Source organism: Calonectris borealis, chromosome 13 (assembly GCF_964195595.1).
Source record: "Calonectris borealis chromosome 13, bCalBor7.hap1.2, whole genome shotgun sequence".
NCBI lineage: Eukaryota > Metazoa > Chordata > Aves > Procellariiformes > Procellariidae > Calonectris > Calonectris borealis.
Genome location: NC_134324.1, coordinates 17,175,903 through 17,199,900, shown reverse-complemented (window position 1 = coordinate 17,199,900; position 23,998 = coordinate 17,175,903). Strand labels below are relative to the sequence as shown.

General features: G+C 45.3%; 2 protein-coding genes across 3 annotated transcripts; both read right to left on the bottom strand.

Annotated features, from left to right (window-relative positions):
• Positions 1-459: 459 nt before the first annotated feature.
• Positions 460-5,615, bottom strand: SLC25A5 (solute carrier family 25 member 5). Of its 2 annotated transcripts, XM_075162331.1 has the most exons (6): positions 5,510-5,615; positions 3,528-3,593; positions 2,288-2,451; positions 1,686-2,172; positions 1,429-1,569; positions 460-855 (listed from the first exon to the last, which is right to left on the bottom strand). In XM_075162331.1, exons 2-6 carry the CDS (start codon positions 3,574-3,576, stop codon positions 698-700), a joined length of 999 nt encoding a protein of 332 aa, XP_075018432.1. In that variant the 5' UTR covers positions 3,577-3,593; positions 5,510-5,615; the 3' UTR covers positions 460-697. The 2 variants fall into 2 exon arrangements, with proteins under 2 accessions (XP_075018432.1, XP_075018431.1); XM_075162330.1 differs by lacking the exons at positions 3,528-3,593; positions 5,510-5,615 and adding an exon at positions 3,243-3,321.
• On the bottom strand, positions 5,534-23,998 carry SLC25A43 (solute carrier family 25 member 43). The gene is made up of 5 exons (XM_075162329.1): positions 23,677-23,998; positions 20,360-20,601; positions 19,182-19,354; positions 6,830-6,964; positions 5,534-5,788 (listed from the first exon to the last, which is right to left on the bottom strand). The coding sequence occupies exons 1-5, from the start codon at positions 23,946-23,948 to the stop codon at positions 5,585-5,587; spliced, it is 1,026 nt and encodes a 341-aa protein (XP_075018430.1). The 5' UTR covers positions 23,949-23,998; the 3' UTR covers positions 5,534-5,584.

Below are 23,998 nucleotides of genomic sequence, written 5' to 3'. Positions count from 1 at the left end.
CAGCTCTGCTCCTCCGGACCTTAGACATTTCTCCAGCCTCCCAGGCATTCAGCGCCGTGGGGAGAGCTGTGCTTTGCAGAAGGTTGAGGCACTTGGCACTTTCAAAACAAGGTTTCATCAGCTCCGTGGAGCAGAGAGGTCAGAGGCAGGACTGGTGGCAAACACCCAGTGCATCATCTCTGGTCACCGGGGTCTCGGGGGATATCAGCTGGGTGAGTCCTTCAGAGCTGCCAGTCCCCATTCCAGCCCACACCACTGGCCTCCACTGGGGAGGAAACACTACACAGCTTCCTCGGCAGCCTGCACTGTGTTTACCTGCCGGAGGCCACAGGTAGTTAGCAGGTAGCAAGGCGTGCAGGATGGAGGTGGTTTGTCTTCCTCCTTCTCTACAATCACTGCAGAGATCCCCACCCTCCTCATGCTGCAGCTGCTGCAAGAACAAACATGAGATGAGGAAACTTGGTTTCAGATTTTTATTTCTTTATACTCTTTAAGCAGGAGTGACTGAAATAGAAACCATGGCAAGTCCTGTCAGGGGGAATAACTTGATAAAGACAGGGCAGGCAGTCACCCCTGCCCCATGCCAACCTGTATAAACATCAGCTGTCACTGTTTAGTAACCAGACGGTTTTCAAACAAGTCCATGAACGGTCATAGACTACATATAACAACATGCCAGTTCACAACAGGAAACAACTTATGTGTACTTCTTGATTTCGTCATACAAGACTAAGACAAAAGCACCACCCATTCCTCGGAGTACATTCGACCATGCACCTTTGAAAAATGCCTTGGAGCCCTCGTCCCGGGCAATCTTCCGCCAGCAGTCAATAGTGCCAGTGTACATTATGTCAGCTGCGGGAGACAGACAGCGTTAGGAATCAGATCCCCGACATCCAGATCAGAAATGGCCTAATGTATCTGCCAGCTTCATCACCTCAAGTGCATCCCATTTCTTGACTGACTTTTTCCAGTATTAGCGCATCAGAGGACAAGATCACCCAGGAGATACGCTACTGCTGCATTACCCCTAGGAGACACTGGAAGGACCGGTTCGAGCAGAAAGCAGCTACTGTTTGCTTTGACACCAACACTTCCAGACCCAAAAGCTATTGCACAGTCAGCCAGGCCGTGCCTGCTACCAGGGATGTCTCTTCTTGGCCCAGAGACACTAGTTTGCAACATCCTTGGGCAAGTTCTGCTGTTCCTGCCCACTGACAGATATCCGACTTGTGCACGTCACCTTACAGGCGTGCTGCAGAGACTGACCCGTCCGTGCCCCCGCCTGACATCCGCTTCTGCAGCCCCTCTCACACCCCGCTGTTGACAAGAGGTGAGGATATCACTCTGCCTTCACCTCAGCTCCACCACCAACTTTTGATTCAGGGATACCTGAATACAATCATACACAAGGAGGTAGAAACTTACTTCCTTTACGGCCAGACTGCATCATCATGCGACGACGAACCGTATCAAAAGGGTAGGAGGTCAAACCGGCGACAGCGGTGACGGTCTGAGCGATCATCCAGCTGACAACGATGTGGGTGTTCTTTGGGTCCGGAAGCATGCCTGCGGGAGAGAGGTTTTGACGAGAACGGCAGGTGAGCCACCAGCATCTGCCGAAACACCCTACAGGCCTGCCGCAGGCCGGCATCTCCCGTTTGGTGCCATTTTGGTCAACCTACCCTTCGCGGTGTCGTAGATGCCAAAGTAGGCGGCTCTGTAGATGATGATGCCCTGGACAGAGACATTGAAGCCCTGGTAGAGGCCCCTGAGGCCATCCGACCGGAAGATTTTGACCAGGCAGTCACCGAGCCCGCTGAACTCCCGGTCAGCCCCGGCTTTACCCACATCCGCTGCCAGGCGGGTTCGGGCAAAGTCAAGGGGGTAGACGAAGCACAGGGAGGTAGCGCCGGCGGCACCTCCGGACGCCAGGTTACCGGCGAAGTACCGCCAGAACTGGGTTCGCTTGTCCACGCCGCCCAGGAAGATCTGCTTGTACTTATCCTTGAAGGCGAAGTTGAGGGCCTGGGTGGGGAAGTACCGGATCACATTGGCCAGGTTGCCGCGCCAGAAGGAGAGGACGCCCTGCTCCCGGGGGATGCGCACCACGCAGTCGATGATGCCCTTGTACTGCTTGTCGGTGGCGATCTGCTTGCTGGCGTGCTGCACCTGCGGGGGCCGAGACGTCGCCGTCAGCGCCGCTCCCCCGCGACCCCCTGGCCCGCCGCCGCCGCCCCCCCTCTCCTTGCGGCGACCTTGGGGCGGCCCCGGCCCCGGCGCTCACCTGCAGCAGCAGCTTGACCCTCTCGATGGGGGCGACGGCGGTCTTGGAGATGGCGGCCGCCACCCCGCCGGCGAGGAAATCCTTGGCGAAGGACACGGCCGCATCGGTCATGGCGGGAGGCGGCGGGCGAGGTGAGGCCGGGCGAGGCGAGGCGGGAGGCGGCGCTGCGGGGGGGAGGAGGGGGGCGGCTGAAATGGCCGCTTATATAGGGGCGGGCGGACACGTGGGCGGGGGTGCGCCGCGCCCCGCTCGCCCATTGGCTGCGGGAGGGGGGCGTGGCCGCCGCAGAGGGAGGGGGCGGCCGCGGCACCCCCCGGGGGCACATGGCCGGCGTCCCCGGGCAGGGAGGGGGGACCAGCCCCCCGCGGGGGGCACACACTGGGGGTCCGCGGGGGTCACAGGCAGCCCAGCATCCCCCGTGGGGCGCGCACCGCCGCATCCCCGCGGTCCAGCCAGCATCCCCGGGGCGGCGGGCACCCCGCCAGCCCCTCCCGCCGCGCCGGCGGGAACAGGGTCAGAGCGGCCCGGCCACGCTCGGCCCTCACGGGCAGCCCACGTGGCGGTGGCGGGGCCCTCCGTGCCCGCGTCCCCCCAGCCCCGCTGCCCCATCCGGGTGCCATCCCGAAGGCAATGCAGAAGGCAGCCGGGCAGGCAGCGCGAGTGCGGGTTAGGCAGGAACGGGGGAGGCTCGGAGCCTGTTCCATCCTCAGAGGTGTACAGGATCAGGCCCGACAGCCCGACCTCACTGCACCGCAGCTGAGACCCCCCCTCAGAGCCGTTACCATCCGCCTGCGTACGCCATGCCCCGGGAGCCACAGAGCTCCGAGTACCGTATGGATTCCCTACCTCAGCCACCGCGCCGAGCTCAGCTGTGATGAGATGCTCAGACAGACGTACACCCCGCTACCTACCACCTACCACCTCTGTGCACCCAATGTGGCTTGAGTTCACCTACCTAAGAGTTGTCTCTGCGATCCAGCCTTGCTATTAGCTGGTTCTTCATGGTCATACACCATTTTACATGTTCGTGATCCACTGCGGAAGCACTTTGTTTCGGTGCTGTCTTAAATATTTTAGTGTTACCTTTTGGGGGATTTCTCATGCACAGATGTAATTACGCAAAGTAGAGGCTTGGCTGATAAAAGGTTAGTAAGTGATTTACAGGTCGTAGGAGTACATTACAATACAAAGGTGTTATTAGCGTATCAGAAAACAAGTTAGAGGTAACTTTTTGACTCACTTGACTCTTCCCAGGTTGAAGAGCTGATCAGACATTGATATGCACCCATCACTCAATCTTTAAAATCTATTTAGAAATACAACATTAGTAAAAAACATACAGGTATGCTTGGACAAGGTAAGGGCACTCTTTAGAAATTCGTTCCTCCCCAACATGCTCACAAGTCACATCTCCTTATTCACACATCTCAAGTAAGTCTCGGTATTACTACCTGCACTGTGCAGATGGAGAAACTGAGGCACGGAGAAACATGTTCACTAGGCAGGTTGATTAGAAAGCCAAAAGCACTTACAGCCTCAGTGTGATGCACGAGCCACTAGATTTGCTCTCTACCATCTTAATTTTTGCTATCAATGCCGCATTTCTTCTCTGAGAAAAACAGTATGAAGCACCACTGCAGCAGAACTGAGCAAGCTCATTAAGAGAGATACTGCAAGACCTCAGCTGTGAGGTACATCAACGTTGAGTTCTAGGTGCAAGGCAGGCCTTACAATTATCCCAAATCTTTCCGCAAATCTTTCCATAGTCACAGACTGTTCCTGCATCGATCTGCCATTGCCTCATCCTGCTGTGACCTGGCCTAACAAAGCACTTTCTGAGATTGACTTACTTCCACCCAGCAGGGACATAAACGGTACAAAAGCACATACAAAAAGTTGTGTAAACCAGCAGGCAAATCCTGTGCTGAGCCCAGGCTGCTGCAGCTAGGGCAGAGCATAGCTGGTGTGCACACGCCTTACCGAGCTGCTGTGATTCACATGTTGCCACAGCCCGAGGCTGGCGGGACATGCCGCAGAGGGCAGAGCCGCCTTCCCACGTGGACACGGGGTTTAAGGTTTTCCATCAGAAAGCACCAGGATGGGGCTGTTCCATAGCTGTACTTCTACAAAGGAAGCGGAGCAATACCGCAGGTGCTCGGGTATAATACCAAGATGATCTTTTACTGTCCAAAAGCTCCCTAGACTGGTCAGAGGCCTGTCAATTGCATTGGCACTAGCAATAACCTAGTGGTCTTGCAGAGAGGTTCCTATCTACAGAAGCTATCTGTGGCTCCTGGATCACAGCAGTTAAAGTGCAAAAATCACAGGTTGTGTGCACAGTGCTATTCTGCTGGCAAGTTCTGAGCAGCACAGTAGGCCTGGGTCTGTGCACAGGAACTAAAAAGTACTTTAATATAAAAATAGAGCTTTAAGAAAACCAAAACAACATGACAAGGCTGTGGCTCTGAACACATTTAAGAACTGCATTTTTCAGGAAATATTTCAGTTAGAGAACTTCAGAAAAACTATTTTTCAAAGCCTAAAATAATTCACATACATGCGGTAATAACACAGGAGAAAGGGGGAAGATTTTCTAGTATGCACTTAAGTTTGCAAGATTGTCATTCCAGTGTATTACAGTTCATTTTGCACATTACAATTCTCTCTCAGCAAAAGCACAATTGCAGCAGCATATTTTCATCTTTATGCCAAAGATTCATACAAAATTATTATTCTCAAGTAAGTCTCAAAAACTGAAGAGTGGATTCTGGAGTGTGACTGAACTGAGACTAATTCTGCATTCACAGAATGCCACGTCCACACAGTACCACTAAAAAAAGAGATTTCAGTAGAAATTCTGTTGTATGTATTCTAGACTGTTTATCATTTTTGGCTGACTAGGTCTCAGATTACTTTAAAAAAATCCATTTGAATTTTCTTAATATTTTTGAAGATACAATTTATACTCTTATCTCAGTTCTTTCACCTTTCTGCAAGTAGTTTTATCTCAAAATGGCTATTCAGTATTAAAAAGCACCTAGAATACTGTAATTTCAAGTTCCAATAGCATAGTGTTCTCAAACTAGTTGCATCTCTCCTTTTCAGTATATGCTTGCTATTCATACTGTTTATATCCATTCAGCAAATAAGATACAAGATTTATTCATTCCTGGCACTGGTGTCTCAGTACTAAAACCATGCAATCCGCTGAGACGCTGGTACCTGTAGTTCAGAATGTCCTTCTTGCGAAGTTCCTTAAGAAAGGCAGTGTGTATATCTGCAATGGACACTCTAATGTCAGTTTTCAAGAGCTGATTTCCTTGACTCAAAATTTTCCCTTCGGAGGAGCTTTAATTCTCTCAGTTCTTGTGGCTGTAAACTCTGGTCCACGCCAGGAGTTAGCTTGTAATTTAAAGGAGATTCAATATAACCATTTCTGTACAGACAGACCCGCTTGCAGAATTCAAAGGTGCTAAACATAACACCGAAGTATGGGACAATCTGATAAAATAAGAAAAAAAAGCAACATAAGATAAAAAAGCAATATTAGACTCACTCGTAGCATTCTTAGCTTAGATATTTTAAAAAAGGAAACTTCTAGGACTTTAAATCTGATCTGATCTGCTAATAGAGCTGTGCTCATTTATATAAAATCAGAGTCTCGCTTCAAACTAGGCTGGCACCTGCAGCATGCCAAAAGTAGGAGTTTATTATTGGTACATAACTAATTATGACAATATTGTGAGGAACAAGGTCTGTGCTAGCCTATAGATTATCACAACTTGTCAAATACCTAAGCAAATCCTAAGCAACCTCAGCAAATCCCGGTAGGAAATGTGGGATTTATTCTACATACAGCAGAGTGACTGAACAATTTTCTTCTTTTGCCCCACGCAGAATCAGCAGCTCTGGTGCCACATGGCTTTATAACAGCCAAGGCAGGGCCAGGCACAGGCAGGCCATCGCAATCAATCACGTTGTCACTCAATTACAACTCCTTAGCTGACCTGTAGTACTATAAAATGTATTTATGTAAACTAAATTATGTTCTGTTTATTTCATGCTTTCAACTCAGCAAGGGCTGTAGTAACTGATACGCATGCATTAAATAGCTGGTCGAAAGTACTACTTTTGACTTCTGGAGAAGTGGATTATACAAGCGCAATTTTCTTTACAGCTTGGTACAACATGTCAAATTACTGGAGCTCAGCTGAGAAGTAGGACTTGTTTAGCTGTCGTAAGTGGATCACCCATCCATAGCCTGGCTTGTGCGTTAGCAGCACTCCCTTCTCTAAGGACATTCAAATGAACTTGTAAGTAGTGACACCTAGAAGCCAAGCTTACATTTGGGGAAATATGACCAAACCACGTTCCAAAGCTGGTTTATAACCTGCCTGAGGTTATACCTGTTCTGTCACGGACTCTGTCATCTATAAGCTGCTAATAAGTACGGAGGCACGTCATAAGCTTTATAACCCCAACTGTCCAAAAGTGTGTCTTGATTACTTCAGGATAGTCTTTGGGATGAAAGCAAAACCTCACCTTGAGCAGACTGGGTGTAAGTCCACTCCAAAGTCCGAGCACACCTTTGTTCTTCACAGTTTGCCGGAAACAATCAGCCATGCCAGTAAAATGGACATCAACTGCTCCATAGTGGGGAAGCCAAGGACTCTGGGCCTGTTCAAGAGACACCCAGGGGGATTTAGAAGGAGCAAAGGAAAACCAAAGCAATTAATTATTTTCTCCATTCTGGTACATAAGGAACACTTAATGCCAGGTTTCAACAGACTGATCTGGATTCTTCCGTCAACCCAAAAGAATCAGCTATTTTGCCTTGAAATACAAACTAAAAAGGGAGAGAATTCACTCTCTGATAGGTACAAAAGAGAAAGAGAGCAGTAATTTCACACAGCGCTTCCTTTTGTGCCATGTCACTACTAGAAATAAATCCCACCCTTGTGAAGACAAACCATCTGAACCAGAGCCACGTAACGCATCAGCCCCACATCTGCCAGCTGCTCAGGTCTGGGGAGAGGTATTTCACATCACTGGCAGTGGAGCACCTACGAGAGGGAAGCTTGGGGCTTCCTGTAATTCTGATCAAAAAGAAGAGCACGCTGACTTCACTCTGGCTGCTGAGGCTGTGGCCACACTGCAATGAGAAGGGTGAACTGCACTACGGGTTGAGTAGCAACAGCACAGCAGAAACAGAACAGGGATTTCAGCCCAGGCTGTACAAGCCCACCAAGGGCAATAGGTGAGCAGTTGGTGCCTGTGCTCCCGTATCTTTGGTACATAGTCAGTTGATCCGGATTGATTAAAGTTAGCTTGGGAGCATCCTGCTGGACTGCAGCTACATTTCCAACTGCAGTATAGACAGCGTCTGTTCACATGGAGGAAGCGTAGTGGGTCATTTTTAACAGCAAAATCCTTCCTTCATTAATCTCCTACCGTGTTAGCACAGACAGGATAACCTGACCTTGAATAATCCCATCCTCACCCATCCGTGCACATGCAGTCATGGGTTTATTTTGCATCGGCAAATCAGGGTTTCACTCAAACACATGGCAAGTGACACTTCTCAGTCAGGAGTGTTTCAATTAACCAGGACACAGGTTAATTACTTGCGCAAGCAAGCTGATCACCACAGGGCAGAAGTTTGATAAAAATCAGTTAACTGATTGGCGAATACAGCTATCGTTATCCCCTCATTGATCTGAAACACCATGCGGTGTAGCATTTTTTCCCTTCTTGGCCAGACTAACCTACAGCTTCTCAGAGCTGCTAAGCCTATGACAAGCCTCTTATAAACCGACAAGTGGTGATGACATTTTCTAGATGCCTCAGCTATAGCGTTTCAAATACTTGGCAACTTAGATGCTGGAAATGGAAACAGATCAAAACTCATACTCCAGGTGTGTAAGAGAAGTTGCTAATCAAATAGTTTTAATGCTGTTGCATCCCCATGCATTACTGGCAAATCTACTGCTAAAATTTAGAAGCTAACAAAAAACCCCTAATCACCCCACACATGAACTGCATAGTTTTCTTTATCTACAAAAAATCATATCTCATGATTTTTTTCTCACTTTTTTTGTGCATGATTGAAATGCATGTGAAATACTTCTGATGGCAGGTAACAGGTAACACCACATAGTTTCCTTTTGACAGAGCTTTGGGAGGTGATTTTGGGAACGCAGCTGTCTGCACTGAGAAAGAAGGCAATAGACTTCCACATTCTGATTTGTTATCTTCTGGATCCCCTTTATATGTCCTGGCTCTTTTACCCCAGACAAGAGTAGGGCTGAAGATTTAATCCATGGTCTTTTACACTTCAAGGAAGAGAGAACAGAAGCATTTGCTTCTCTCTGACCTGACCCTTCTCAACAGTGTAGCTGATTTGTAAGACAGGGATCACATTTGTGGGGGAGAAAGTATTTCAACTGTTCTAATTGTTCATCCCCTTTGTGTCTACATTGGCCTTGCTAACTCCATGGGGCTACAGCTGTTTCCATAATTCCTAACTGTGGTGCAAGCTTCCACAGCTCCTGTTTTAGGACTCAGAGAGGCAGACATTATGGGATTTAACTGCTGTGATTTTAGGGTATTACCAGCCCTGCCTTTGCAGGTAGCTCAAGGTAACAGAGCTAGGCTGGTAGCCAAGGGTCATGCATATGTTACTTACGCTCATTTGCTACAAGGAAGCTTAGCTGTCTGCGTGGTTCTGTTACTTAAGGGGTGTAAGGGTTTAAAAAGCAATAGCTAAATCCAGCAGTGGGAAAGAGAGAAATAACTTTTCAAGCCTTAATCCACAGTACTTGAGAAACTCCTGCACAAAGACTCTCATGACTGTACTGTAGAAGATGCTGAGTGCTACAGCTGAGACTTCAGGGACCAGTTCTACTAAGAATGGTGATATTAGCACCAAGGATGCTTAGAAGAGCACTCAAATGATGTAAGTATCCTTAAAAATGCAACAGCAGTCGTAGGAGAGCTGGATTCAAAACCCTGTTCTGCTTTCCGGACTGTCAGCCAGTTTCCATGAGCTTTTTTGGTACAGGAAGTTATAGGCAGCCAAGCAGTGAGGAGGAACAGGTTTCTAAAACGCTTCAGGAAAGCAGGAATGCTGTTAACATGCGATTCCCCTAAGTTCCTTTGTGGTAGGCAGGGCATGACCTGCCAGAATTAACTATATGAGTTTGACTTAATCCCCTTCGTTACTGTATCCACTGCAAAAGCACATATCAAAGGGTTTTGATTACAGTCCTCCTGCCTACAACACCAAGACGGGCGACAAGCACACTGCAGGTTTCATTAAGATTCTGCACCCAGTAAACACATCCAGAAGACAGTTAAAAAGGAACAGGTAAGTCAAATCCCCAGATTTCTAATTTGCCCGCAGACATTGAGCTCTTAAGAGATTTACTGAAAGCTTATTTATAGTAACATTCACCACAGTTACAGCCATTTTCAAGATTTCAGTCTGTGGGGTGAAGTACGCTTTGCCAGTCTTTCTGCTTTACAAGAGCAGTATGTTTCTAGGACCCTAGACACAGTATTTAAATAAGAATTGTCCACAGAATCTCAGAATCACCTACTGCAAAAGGAAAACTAAACACTGTATCAGTGTGTAGTTAAAACTTCTGTATTTGGGAAACAGCTAAACAAAATTAAAATGTATTATAAAAGAAAAAAAATTAGGAAGGCATTTCATTTGGCACTGTTTTTAATGAAAAAAATAGCTGTGGGTTTTGGGTGGTTCTGCATCATCTAGGCATGTCTACAACACTGCAATCCTCACAACCGCCCTATGGCACCAGAGGCAGAAAATGGAAGTAACCAAACAGATCAAACTCGTTTCTCTACCTTTTTTGCAGAACCCTATCACGTACAAATCAAACAGCTAATCTCATACCAAAAAGATCAGGTTTATGACAGAGATGTTTCACGCCATGCACCTCAAAGCAGCTTGAATTCCTTTCTTTCGACACTCCTTGTCACTACGGGCTGCTGCATGGAAACCTGTTTGTTATGAACGTTTTTAAAGACTTCCTTCCCCCCAGTTGCGGCTGTCTCATTCTGCAGAAGGCTGGAGATACAGTACAGCTCACTGCGCTGATAAGAGTGCCAAGTTGTTAGTCATAGTAGTAGCGGGGCTAAGTGGCTAATCCTTTTACCTCTGATGGACGATAGGTTCTCTAAATGATTAAAGCACATCAAAGGCAGAATTGGCTCCATCTGCTCTTTCACAGAGTCTTTTAGTATCCAGAGGCCACCAAGTCTACTAAGTCACTGTGATACATCCCCAAAGTTAGCGTTCTATTCTAAATCTGTTCTATTTCAACAATCTACACCAAAGAGAAAGAGAGATGTATAAGAATAAACACCCAAACTCCCTGCACTCACATTTTTTTATATAAACAAAACATATAAATAAGGGTGAAGTGTCATGACAAAACTCAAGTTAATTGTTAAAGTTAATTATTACCTGAAGACTCTTCAGACACCCTCTCTCCCATTGTCTGCATCACGAGGTGACTGCCGGAACAACATTTTGGGAACTAATCTCAGAGACCTGTATAAAGATTTCCCCTTCAATGACCTCCCTCAGCCCCTCTCCTCCTCCTCTCTTCCTCTTAGGCTTGAAGGACGGACGTAGTTCACCGCAGCTGCAGTGGGAACCGTGCCCATCAAAAGATCAATCACCTGAATCTTTCCAAGGCTCACAGCAGCCACACGGGGACCAAGCAGAGACCACCGGGTCAGGAGATGGCAGGCGCGGTGGTTAGGCCACTTCAGCCTGTGCCCAGAGCTCTGCAGATACAAAATTCCCACTTGCGCTTTAGGACACTTTGGTTTGCAACCATCTGAATTTACATGTATCAGAGAGTATTTGGAAATACTTCCCTCTCAATTCATGTACGTTTTTCCCCCCTTCTCTGTTTATAAAGTTTGTTGGCACAAAGATTTGCTATTTATTTATTTTTTGAGTATGCAGTACTGTTGGCACAGAGTATGAAAGATCAACTAACAGTGAATAGCTGCCATAGGTGGTTTGCTATCCTGATGGTAGATACAGTAAAATTGCTTGTTATTTATATATTTTTAACAGATTCAGGTGTCCTACACTTCTGATCAATTAAAAAAAAAAAAAGCACAGGAAGGCACTTTATAACACAGCTCAAGAGTTCCCACTCTTAATCTGGAAGCTAAAATAAGTCGTCTTTGCAGTCTGGGTCAATAAGAACACATGCAACGGGCAAGCGTAACTGTAGTTCAAAGGAAACTGAAGCACAAAGATAGCAGTTGTCATTCAAGCTAATGCCACTACAGTCAACAGAAATTTCACTCAAGAGAAGGCTGAATGCTTTAAAGAGTATTTAATTCCATGCAAATAAGAAAGAATTAAAATGTAAATAAGTATTAATATTGGGGGAGAAAGCATGCATTCTCTTGGGCTAATCAATCCTTTCTCCTGGAGGACAGCCTTACTCGGTAGTCACTGTCTTTTCTGTGTCAGTGGTTTGGTAATGCTGACCTTCCTCTGGCTGAAGTCCACCAAAGGCATTCAGGCATGGAGGAAGGTAAACGATGACAAGCCAGCAGGAGGCAACCGGTTCCAGAGCAGCACAGCAGAGCAGCTGACCTCCACCTTCCTGCACTCTAGGAACACGTTGTCCTTTCCTCTGTAACCTGAACTGGGGCCAAATCATCTCGCCTTTCTGAAACCGAATGAGCAAAACAGTTTACTGCTTGCTCAAGTTCGACTCTTAGCTTTAAATACATTATCGCCAGGCCTGTTGTACCCTGAGGCTTCACGGCTTGTTGCAGAATCCCTCCTTTGCTACTGAACCTAAGCTTTCCCTGCTTTTAACACTTGCAGTATGAAGGAATCTTTGATATGGAGTATAGAGGTGTTTTTTCTCAAGGCAGTACAAACCCTTTGCATGGACACCTCCGGGTGGTTTCCGAATGCCTCACGATAGTTCAGCTCAATCCTTACAAATGGGTGCACCATTTTCATGCACATTAGCACTGGTTTATTTAATGGTGCAAACCCTTAGGCAGACTAGCTCGGTCCCACACTTCACACAATGAATAGCAATGCAGCAACGCAGCATCTCGTGCTGCAGCATCTCGTGCTGTCTGTGTAGGAACTGAGGAGAAAATTAACGTTTTACGGGACTGGGTCTTTCCAGAGGACATACTTCCATTGGCCTTATGTGGATGAGGTAAGGAATTACACCAAATAAAAATAAATCAGATACAAAAGAAGAGAGTGTCCACAAAGTTTTAGTTCCTGTTTATGGAGTATTTTGCATAATTAACCACCTTACATGTCACAGGCACATCATTCTAAGCACAGACAAATGGATACAAGGCTCTCCTGTACAACTTATGCAGGAGTACTCATGTTAGGGGTAACTCTGGAGACATTACTGTCTCCCCGCTGAAAATTATGGCTATAATAGTTGTGTGCGCACAGCAGCGTGCCCTAACCCGTGTCAGGCCCCATCAGCTGGGTGAGCTTACCGAGTTTAAAAAGGTGGGCTGAGTTAACCCATCTGATTTGCCCCAAAGCAGATTAGAGAGCTCTTGCTCATACCACACTGATCACAGAGCTGCGGAGGCTGTAACAGGCCGGCGGCCACGCTCAGCTGGCACTACCAAATCCAGGACTGGGAGCGTGGCGGCCACTTCAGTGTCTGGGAAAATAATTTGGAGAGAATTGCATTCTGCCCTCCCTCAGGCCTCCTGCATTTCAAATGGGTACAGTGTGTTTTCCAGTTTTCTTTGGCAGACCACTGTGCTGCAGTGCTAAGCTACTGCTGTAATCCACCTCAGAGTGAGTATTACACACTTATCACACCACAGCTCCTTGGATGAACAGGGTTAAAGACCACTAGACGTAGCACGAGATGTCACAAGGCAGACCTGACTGTTAAATCAGCCCAGTCCTGCTTCTGATTCCTGATTTATGATTTTTCCCTCTTACCCAGTTTTTCCACTGGCACTGTTCAGTGTTTCAACCTCACAGGCAGTCAGTCTTCATGATTCTCTCCTGTAGAAGTCTGGGGATCTAAGAGAAATGCTTCTGAGGTTTGTTCAGATGCACAAAAGCTGATCCAGGCTGTTACAGAAGACAAAGCCCATGTTACGCTCAGTAGCTTTTTTCAGGCATTGTCTCAACCATTTACTGGACCAAGCACTTCCCAAAGCAGTAGGGCACTATTCTGCAACAGCCTCAGAGAAGGTGGTATAAAATATCTTTATAGCAACATCCACAAAACAACAAAAAAAGCTGGTAGCTCAAAGCATTTAGACATAGGGAAAACGAGAAGGAAGGAAGGGATTTTACCAAAACTGGAATCTGACGTCTATTACCTATTTGCTAATAATCAGAGGAGCCAGGCTGGTCCCAAGTTCAAGTATACCCAGGGCGTGGGGTGCTGGCTGATGCCTGAACCCCCGCAGCAAGAAGGGCAGCATGAGATCACAGGGAGATGTAAGAAAAGTAAGAACTGCAGCCTCCCCCTCAGCTGAAATATTTTTGGAGTTTTGTCTCTATCTGTGCACTTGTTTTCACAAAACTTGAAGGAAGTTAGTATCTCTGAAACCTCCACTCCTCTGTCAAGTTTACTTGAAGTTGGTCAGCAGGATCAAAAGTTATTGGGGGCAAGGACAGACAGCTAGCAACCATTTAAGCCTTACTTCCACAGGAAATCAGACTAAAAGCAGTAATATCGCTCCTTATTGCTTCCACACTATGGAGTTTGCCACTCTGTGTGGTCAAATGGCTCCATTTCTGAAAATTTTCAAGGCTCAGGCTCTCATGCCGTTCATTATTAAAGGGTCTCAGAACACGTACGCTTTTGAGATGTCGTGTGAACCACATGACCCAAAAGGGATTTCTTATTTTTAAACCGGGTCATGACTCCAATAACTTTCATATTCCCAGCTGACAAGAACACAGATCTCACAAACAGCAGGGACACCACAGCTTCAGAGCTTTCAAAGGCTGCCATGCCAGCACCAGTGACCGTCTCCAATGACAGAGCACTCTTTGCAAGTTATTCATGTTTAAGGAACGCAGGAGCACTGTCTCCTCATTTTAGCAGCCAGAAGGTGCTTTTCTAACAAACATTTATCATTTTCTTTTCCAAAGCTTTGTTTATAACCCAGCCACTGGGCTCTTGCTAGACTGACTTTTACCATGCAAGGAACATAGTTAGGGGACTGTTTTTAAATAAATACTTAAATAACAGTACTACTGCTAAAGAGAGACTTCAGTATCTCCTTTAGCTGACTTCAGACTAGAAATGTGCCAACAGGGCAGAGGATGGCATTTACTTTAAACGGGCTACCTCACAAAGGGAATGACTGCTTAGTTTTCTCCAGGTTACTAAGAACTCATAGCATTTATATCATTTACAACAGATCTCACACTTGCAGGGCATCTTGTGTTCTAAAGAACCAAAAAAACCCAACAAAAAACTCCCAAACACACTGCAGATTCATAGGCGGCTGAGGCCGAACTGATTCACTTTTGTCACTGAAAGGAGGCCACTTCTTGGGTGATACATGGCAACAGTCTACGCTAACCAAGAACAGCGAGCCTGTTTGTTTACGACAGCGGAGGGAATTCAAAGCCTGTATTTTAAAACAGGAGGGTCACTACTGAACAATGCTTTCCCCAGAGAGATGTCCTCTTGAGGACATCCACAACTTGAGGATGCTGCGCAGTCAACACCAAAAATGTGCTGAATTCTGCAGTATATAAAAATATGCTTGTTCTATATTACAAAGGTTGGATGGTAAAGCTATACCTGAATAGCATTTACTGGCGAAGGAGAGTTTCAGCCAAGTTTTAGTCACAGAAATTGAAACAAATTATACCATGAAAATATGGGAACAGGACTGAGCTTCTGCAAACCATGCCAAGTTTGTTCATGTAAGCAAGTGAGGAGTAACTGTACTGGAGTATCTGTGAAACTTTAGGGTCATCTTTGTCCATTTTGCTTAACAAAACTACCAAAGTCACAGACCAATTTGGAACGAAGGCTGAGAAGTGCCAGCCAGGGGTATCTGAGCCTGACTCTGAGGGTCATGTGCACAGAGGGAAGGGCCAAGCTTGGGTATTAGGTTTGCGCTGACCATTTGCATGTTTGTAGTTTTTCAGTTCTACACATAGCCTGGGATCGGTGTCATTCTAATAATAATCTTCTGCATGGCATATAACAGCTCTAAATTCATCTTCCCTTACTGAAATGCTAGAGGTCTGTCCAATATGCACTTATGAAGGTCATTATAGGCAAAAAGATGATGTGGGGAAGTGGAAACGTATTACCAGTGCTTCCCTTAGACCCAGACTCATTCATAGGCAGGTATTTCCCTGCTTAAGGTAAAAAAAAAAAAAAGAAAAAGAAAGAAAAGTGTTCGTGTATGCAAGTCTGCAAGGTAAAAGTGCAGTACTTGAATATCGCTTAGATACTGGATTTAACAAAGAACACAATATTGTGAAGTAAGGAAGGAAAGCCAAGAATAACAGTCAGAAGGATATAAAGATCAGGAAGTTTTTGTTCAGAAACTGATATAGCGTAAGAGTGAGTCAGGAAAGCATTTGATATAGAACATCCCTTTGAATAACCCTCTCCTTCACTAATCCCCTTCTACAGATGCACAACAAAAGCCATATTTCCATGCCGAAACATGCATACAGTACCTCTTAATTCTCTAACATGCCAATCAGGAGCAAAGTGAAAAAAGGAAGACAAAGGAATAAAATTAGGATAAGCACAACATAGAGGACTCACATATTCAGTAAGACTCACTCATATTAATTAACATTTATTTTAAGAAAAACATTCAAGTGTATTTAGCAAACACAGCATCTTTGTAAAAAAAAAAAGTAAACATGACAACGATAATTCTAATAGCAGAGGGGGAAGAAGCCATGGTTACAGAGCAAATCTGACATCATAAGTCACCACCAAAACACACAGGAAGAATTGTTCACTGACAGTCAGCTCCTACTCCTACAGACGTCAGTGACAGAAGCTGTCGATGTCAGAAGTGTAGGATTTAGATAGGTAAAATGAGAAAGGATGAAACAAAATTATTACAACTGAGATTAAAAGTAACACCTTGTCCTTCCTCCCATAGCAGAATTCATCTTCTAGTCTGTGCAAACAATTCAAGTGTTGTCTGGATGAAGAGATGGATGGAGCTAACTCTTCCAAGTCTGCCTAGTGTGTCAGGTAAAGATCTGAACTGGATGTTCTGATCTCAGGCTTGTACTCCACCCCAGAATCAGAGAAAAGAGCCTTGTGTCCTAGTTTCTCAGTTTTTGAAGCTCCTGAGACTGCCCTACGACTCCCCGGTTCCCCATCACCAACAGGTTCACTGGAAAAGTCTTCTTTGGCAATATACTACCTCCATCTGTCAGATCAGTGGGACAGAAGGGAAGGAAGAGGAATCTGATATTGATCTCCGCAATGTGCTGGGTTCCTCTTCGTACATGAAACCAGTGTTTATTGCTTCAAAACAAAGCCAGCATGTCCCTACATGCACTGCAGAGCACTCACAGCAGGCCTGGGGGTAGCTGAAGGCTTTGGTGCACCCCTCTTTATCAGCTAGAAAGGTGAATCACTGAATGGAGGCTGATCAGAATATGATGTCTGAGAAAAACTGTGATCAGAAGTATCTGCTCCCCTGTTTCTCTTCAAAACACTGTCTCAAGCTCTTTTTCCCCCTTCTTTATTCTCCCCCTTTCTAGGTCCCTTTGCATGATACCTTTTCTAGTGCTGTCCTAGACATTTCTCTCTTCTGAGCACCACCCTGCAAACTGAACAGGCCAGCAAGTAAGCACAAAGCAGAGCTGATCCCTGCAAAGCTGGGCCATACCCTGGTGCTAACTGTGAAAAACAAACTTCTTGAATGACCTTACATGAGTTCCACTGAGCTCTTAGTATCAGCTTGGGTGTGATTTTTCAACAGGTCTCTTTTCTGGACAAGCCTCTGTGACTTATGTCATTTCCAGTACCAAACAAATTATGGGCTTTCACACCTAGGCAGCTAGTTCTTCTGAAACACGTTTGCCTTCTCCCATGCCTTTGGAATAAATCATTGAACAGGAGGTGTTTCTCTAAGCTTGGAAAATCACTATTCAGTTGTTGCAATGCATCTATGAGGAAAAAAAACCTCTCTGTTGTTGAGCCTTTTTTCCGTCCAAAGTATTTTTAGCATATCCACTTCCTACATATTTAGGCAATAAATCCAGTTCCCTTCTTATTTCTAGAAGTGCCAATCAGATGTTTTAAGCATCCCTTTGGTGAAAGAGTACAGCCTAGTGGCAGGAAAATGAAAGATGGGCCTGTTCCACTGCTCTACTTGCCTGTCAAGACATAGCTTGACACAGAACTTAACATCACACCAGTTACAACTGAAAAGTTACTTTTGAACTGATTATGAAAACTGAATGTTCAAGTAACTGATGTATCGACAGAAAATATTAAAAGAGAAACAGCACAGTAAATGCCTTTTTTTTCTTTATTCTTTAAGGCAAGGGTATTGCTGTGAGCCTAAAGATATAAAGAAAAAGAGGACTTGTAAGGAGTAACTGCTTTTCTTAGACCCACTGATACGACTGGAAAAAATGATCAAGTTTTCATGCTCAGAATCTCTTTCTCACCTGAGACATTTTATGAGATACCCAATGAAAGGGCTCAGCTTAAAGCCTGACTTCTGGACACATCAGCTACATGAGCTGGTCTAACAAAAGACTTTACTTCTCCTGGTGAGGTCCTCTGTTGCGAGATGGAGAGAGAGCAACGAAGGTTTCTGTGCCACTGGATCTGAGCTGTGTCTGAAAAAGGGAACCTGGGGAGCAGGAGAGGGGAATTCACAGTTTCACTGACCTTTTGCTAGCTTATGACTTATCAACCAGACTATCACTTGAGGAGGTGGAAGGGGATCTCTGTAATGCTGCCACACCAAATGACTATTTTTTTTGTAAGATCACAAAAGCTTCCCATAAATACACAGTCCTATGAACTGGGCTGAAAGGACAAACTCATATGCCACAGCCAGAGAGCCACCAGACAATGACAGCTATTCACTGTCACTCTACTGATGAAGTTCTAATGAAAAGCTGACCTCATCAAATGAATTACGTCAATGAGATGGAAGCTGTGGGGTGGTCGTTGTTTTGTTTTGTGGTTTTTTTTTTTTTTAAATCATTATTACTAAACTTTCAGGAGAAAGGAGCAGCAACATAATATAAAATGATATAGTAACTTGACATAGTAACTCTCGTGTCACTGATGCTCCGGGAAAGCAGCAGCACCAGCAACTGGGAAGTCACTTGTTAACCAGAGGAGTCAGAAATAAGAACGAGACTTGTTCTAACCCTTCAGACTTAATACCTTCTGTATTAAACTGTGCAAATTTCTTGTGGTTGCCAGTACATAGGTCAGGCATAAATGGCAGACACACAGGCTCTGAAAATGACATGGATCTCATTCATCTTGCCTTCCACCAAGGGGACTGAATGCCTGTATTTGACAGAAGATTTGCCAATTCTGAACTGAGAGAATTTGATGGAATTGCTATGAAAAAGAAATAAAGCTAAAGACACAGAGTCTGAGAGTATACATATATCCCATAATAGTACTTGAACCCACCTTAAAAGTGTAACAAACCAAAAAAAAAAAAGCCAACCCCCCCAAAAAAAAACCCAAACCAAAAAAAAAAAAAACCAAACCAACTTAAAACAAAGCCTCTAGCTTATTGGTAAGAGAAAGAAAGTGGCATTCATGATCATCTGGCTAGTCTTGTTCCAAGCTCCTGCAACAAGCACCTATAACAAAGACCTAGTAACACAAATGCTCTGTACCTGCATCTTCCTCTTGACAGTCTCAAAGGGGAAAGAAAGTGTCTGCGCCACACCAGCTGCGACACAGCCATTTATGAAGTTCTGAAGAGGAGTGAAATGAACTATGGGTTCTCGCCAGATTTTGTCCAGATTGATGTAAACAAAGAATGAGCCCGCAGAAAATGGGACAGCACCTAGAAAGCAAACCAGAGAGGTTTATATCAACACGCTGTACACTAAGAAAAAAGAGCTGCTCATCTGATAACCTAAACAGATGGGATGAGCCGCTGCCAGTTTACACCTCACATTGCTCAAACCTGATCAGTATTTTGAAGAACTTTACTTTTTAGTCACTGGTGTACCACCAAACACCCATATTGTACCATCTAGATGTGCTGATAGGGGCATATAATTACATATTAAAATGTGCATGTTGTCAGAATTATTAACTGCGTTAGCCTCATGACAGGTTAGCTCTTTCTCCAGGTTATCTCTTCTGTGACAAGCTCTTTCTCCAGTCCAACCCAACACTAGCAGTTGTACAGGTAAACAGAGTTGCCTCTTCAATCAAGCTGACGAGCGATACTTCTGTCCTCTTTTGCTTGTTTCATGCTCTCGTCAATTTTATAGTGAGATTATACATTATTATTATTATGCATTTTTATAATGTCATATTGTGAAAAAGTGGACTCAAAGTTAAATGGCATTTTTAAAAGCTATGGAGAGTAAATAAATAATTAAAGAGTCATTTAATGTAAAGAGAGAATATGAGTAATCTTCACTTTTCACATCAGTTATACATTACTGCTCATACTGGTTTCACTGAACAGCTAGGGAAACACTCTCACACCTAGATAGGAATTAGGAACACTGTGTGTGTGTGTATATGTATATATATTGTTTTTTAAGAGTTAAATGGTGGAAATCTTGTATCCGAGCACAACTAGATCATCCATAAAAGAAGGAAAAGAGTATTTTGTTCAACAGTTAACCATACATAAAATGCTATGCACTTGGTCATAATTTGAAGCAATAAAGCTGCAGCAGGAGTAATCAGTATTGCTGTGCCTTGTAAATCTACATACCTGCTACACAAGAACATAACTATTTGCTTTTGAAATCAACTGAGCTAATGAATGCACTACATAGCTGTAATAAACAATGTGCAATGAGGCGATTTTTCCCCATTATTATTTTACCTAATATAGCTGGTGAAACGCCACGGTAGAGTGCAAGGAGTCCTTCTTGATGGTAAATTTTGTAAAAAGCATGAAGAATTCCTTCGTAAGATGGTTCCAGTCGGTTCTGCACAATGAGCCGTGTTTTTATTACGTCAGTGGGGTAAGTCACGACGGTTGCAACCATGCCAGCCAGACTTCCTGCCATGATGGCTCTCCAGTGGGAAATATGACCCAACTCATCCGTGAAAAGTATAACAAGTCTAGAGTCAACACATAAAAGAGGTACTATTAATGACAGTACGAACAAAACACATGAAAAAATAAGGCAGATTATTGTCGATGTAATTGTCCTTCTGCCCACAAGCTCCTTCAGCAGCAGGAATTGAAACTTTAACATGTATTTCATCCAAGACTTTATAATATATAACACCACACAAGCATCAGAACCTCTGTGAAACAGAACATGTGAACGGGCAAACAGGAGCAGAGTCAAAAAAACACGCCTAAGAGCCCAAAGAGATTTTGGGTAAATCCACGCTGCACAGAAGTGCAGACATGCAAAAGTTACAGTTAACACCTAAGTCAGGGACTGGAATATACAATTCTGTAAATGCAGTTTGCTTTGATTTTAGTGTTACTGAGCTAAAATACTTCCAGTATCTGCAAGAGCTTTTTTAGAGGCAGCTTGCATAGCTCTACCTGCACCACGGTTCTCAGCACAGACTAAGCTCACATAGCTTGAGTTTTGGTACCGTGCTGGAGATCCAGAGCACCAATTCAACAATGAAAAAATCCTCAAAGATACGGAGACTAATTGTTCAAACTATTTACTTGTTTGCTTTGCGAAAGACTTTTAAAGTAATTTTTGACCACAGAATCCTCATTTGTATTTCCATCTACAGGATGAAAAAGACCATGACTTAAAACATGTCTGCAAGAAATTCTCTGATCATCAGTTAGAGACATTGGTCCAACCCCCCAGTCAAAGTTATCATGTAAGAAGAAATACGTAAATAATGTCATCACAGGCCTTCTGAGAACAACTGAACCTTCCTCTCTTGCTTATGTTGGGACAGAAAGGTCCACGGGGATACTTCTCTAGAGAAGACTTATGTCCAGGCACTATTATGCTCAGGAGGTTAAGCCTAAATTTGAAATTCTGAAATTGAAGCACAGAGTTTTAAAGGCTAACCTACAACTCGTGCATTTGTGATGCGCAGAAGGACTTTTCTATGTACGCAGGGCACTCCTACATCAGGGAGAAGTGTAATGGAGGCAGCAAGAAGCAAGTAAAAAGACTGGAGAGGAGAATCTTAGCTGGAGGTAAAGAAACTTATTATTCTAATTACTTATTATTCTAATAAACTAAACCGCCTAAACAGCAGCTTTACATTTAAACTACACGGTGCTACCATGCCCAGAACAAAATAATTTGCAAAGACTTACAAGTCACTGCTTGCTCAGTTGATGTTTTTTCACGAGCGTGCATTTTCTACTGCATGATAGATCCCTGCAACTACTTGTCTCATCCCCTGGAGAGAGCCCAGAGCAGAAAGACCGGCCAAGCAGAAGCAAGAGGGAATAAACTTTTTTTCCTATGTGTCTTGTACAGTCCCTAAAGCAACACAGCCCGATTTTCCTGCGCATGCACAAATGCGTGGGGAGGATGGTGGCGTGTCTCTAGGCACTACCCAGATAACATTTAAAACTGCCACGGAAAGACCGAGCCTGTGCACAGTAACCGCAGATGGAGCACAGAGTCAGCTAACCCCCCCCTTCCCCAGCCAGCTCCCCCGCACCGCTGTTCCTGGGGCTGCTGACTGTGCTCAGCCCAGGTCCTTTGCAATTGGCATTACTATTTACTTAAGTTACCATGAAACATTTCTCTTTTTGTGTTTCTTGCCTTTATATAATACTATTCTTTCACTAGAAAATACATTAAAAAATCCTCAAATAACGTATCAAGAAATATGTGTAGGCAGCTTTTATTTAATTTCCTGGTAGCCTACTTCCCCTTGTAATTCAAAGAACACCCTGTGCAAACTAGAGACAAACTACAGCCTTGCAAAGGGAATACACTGTTTCAAGCTGAACAAACAATGAAGTTAGTTATTTTGCTCAAAATCAACTGGTTTATACCGGTGCAACACACTGACTCTTCTGGGAACTTTAAATTACATTTAAATCACTGTTTCTGCCTTCCCACTGCCATTATCCTAACCCGTGTTTGACCACCGCATGCGTTACAAGCAGAAGGACGCAACAAAGCTGCCCGATTCCAGGGTCGCTCCGTCCATCATTTCCTGAAAGGCGCAGGCAGAGCTGGGAGGATGACTCTTGCTCAGTCCGATGAATGACAAGCCCCAGCAGGCTGCGCAGCGTCAGCCCGGGCCAGAGCCGCAGCGGGCCGGATTGGCCAGCGCGGGCTGAGCCCATGCTTCTCCCCACCCAGCACGGCCCACAAACTGGAATAACCCATCGCCCAGCTGGGCGGAAATGTCAAGTGCATACCATGCACACAGCTGACCTGAATAAAAAAAAAGAAGGAAAGAAACCCAACCCTCAAAGTGGCAAAACATGCTGGTGCGTGCAAACAGTCAGGCACTCCTTTCAAAGGCTACAAGATACTGGCAGCAAAACGGAATCCTAGGAAAGAGCGCAGGTCAGCAGAGCTCAGTCAGCACGGCTCCGTGTTGATCCTGCTGCAGTCCTTCCAGCGTTTACTTTAATTTAATGTCTGTGTGTTATCAAAAGCAAGATCTTAAAACAAATAATGTCACATATCGAGTTCAAAACCAATCAAATTTGCATAACAACTGCTGCATAATAGGGTAAAAGATTTGAATCATGATTTTGTTGTTATTTTCTTTGATACAGACAATATAAATACTTAAAAGCGTATAAATGAATACAATAAATTGGTTGCAAAAAAAAGATGTCGCAGTCACATTTGTAGGTAGCACCGTAACTTCATTTCTAAAGGAATCTGGCTGAGCAGAAGAGATTTACCAGACTATCAACCCTCCATCATTTGAAGAACACATATGACTTTATAAGCAGTTGCTGGCGCATCAAGCAGGCCCTAAGAGTTGCTACTCACTCAATAAACTAAATAAATGAAGTTATTAGCCAGGGTACGTGTCTTTGAGGAGAGGGGACACACAACCCGCTAGCCATCCAGCTGAGGCAGAGACATTAAAGTGCCCCTACGGACTAAGCTCTCCACTTTCCATCCCCTCCTCTTTTGCAATAGACGCGAAAGGCCGGAGCGACAGCGCACCCCTCCCCGCGGAGCCCTGTCCCGGCCGGGGCCAGGGCCGGGGCCGCTCGCTTACCGGCGGGAGGCGGCGAGCTGCAGCGCGCTGTAGGGGAAGAGGCGCAGGCAGGCGGTGAGGTTCCCCTTCCAGAGGGCCCGCACGCCCTCGGCGCGGCAGAGGCTTCGCCCGGCGCCGCGCAGCCCCCGCCGGCAGTGCCAGGTGCCCACCTGCGCCAGCACCGTCAGCAGCTCCAGCGGCGCCGTCAGGCTGAGGCTCAGCGCGCCCGCCAGCCCGGCGCAGCCCAGCCGCTGCAGGGCGGTCACCCGGCCGTCCCGCCGCCAGGTGGCCATGGCCCCGCGCGGCCCCGGCCGGCGCGGCGGCACCGCGGGCGCTCGTACCG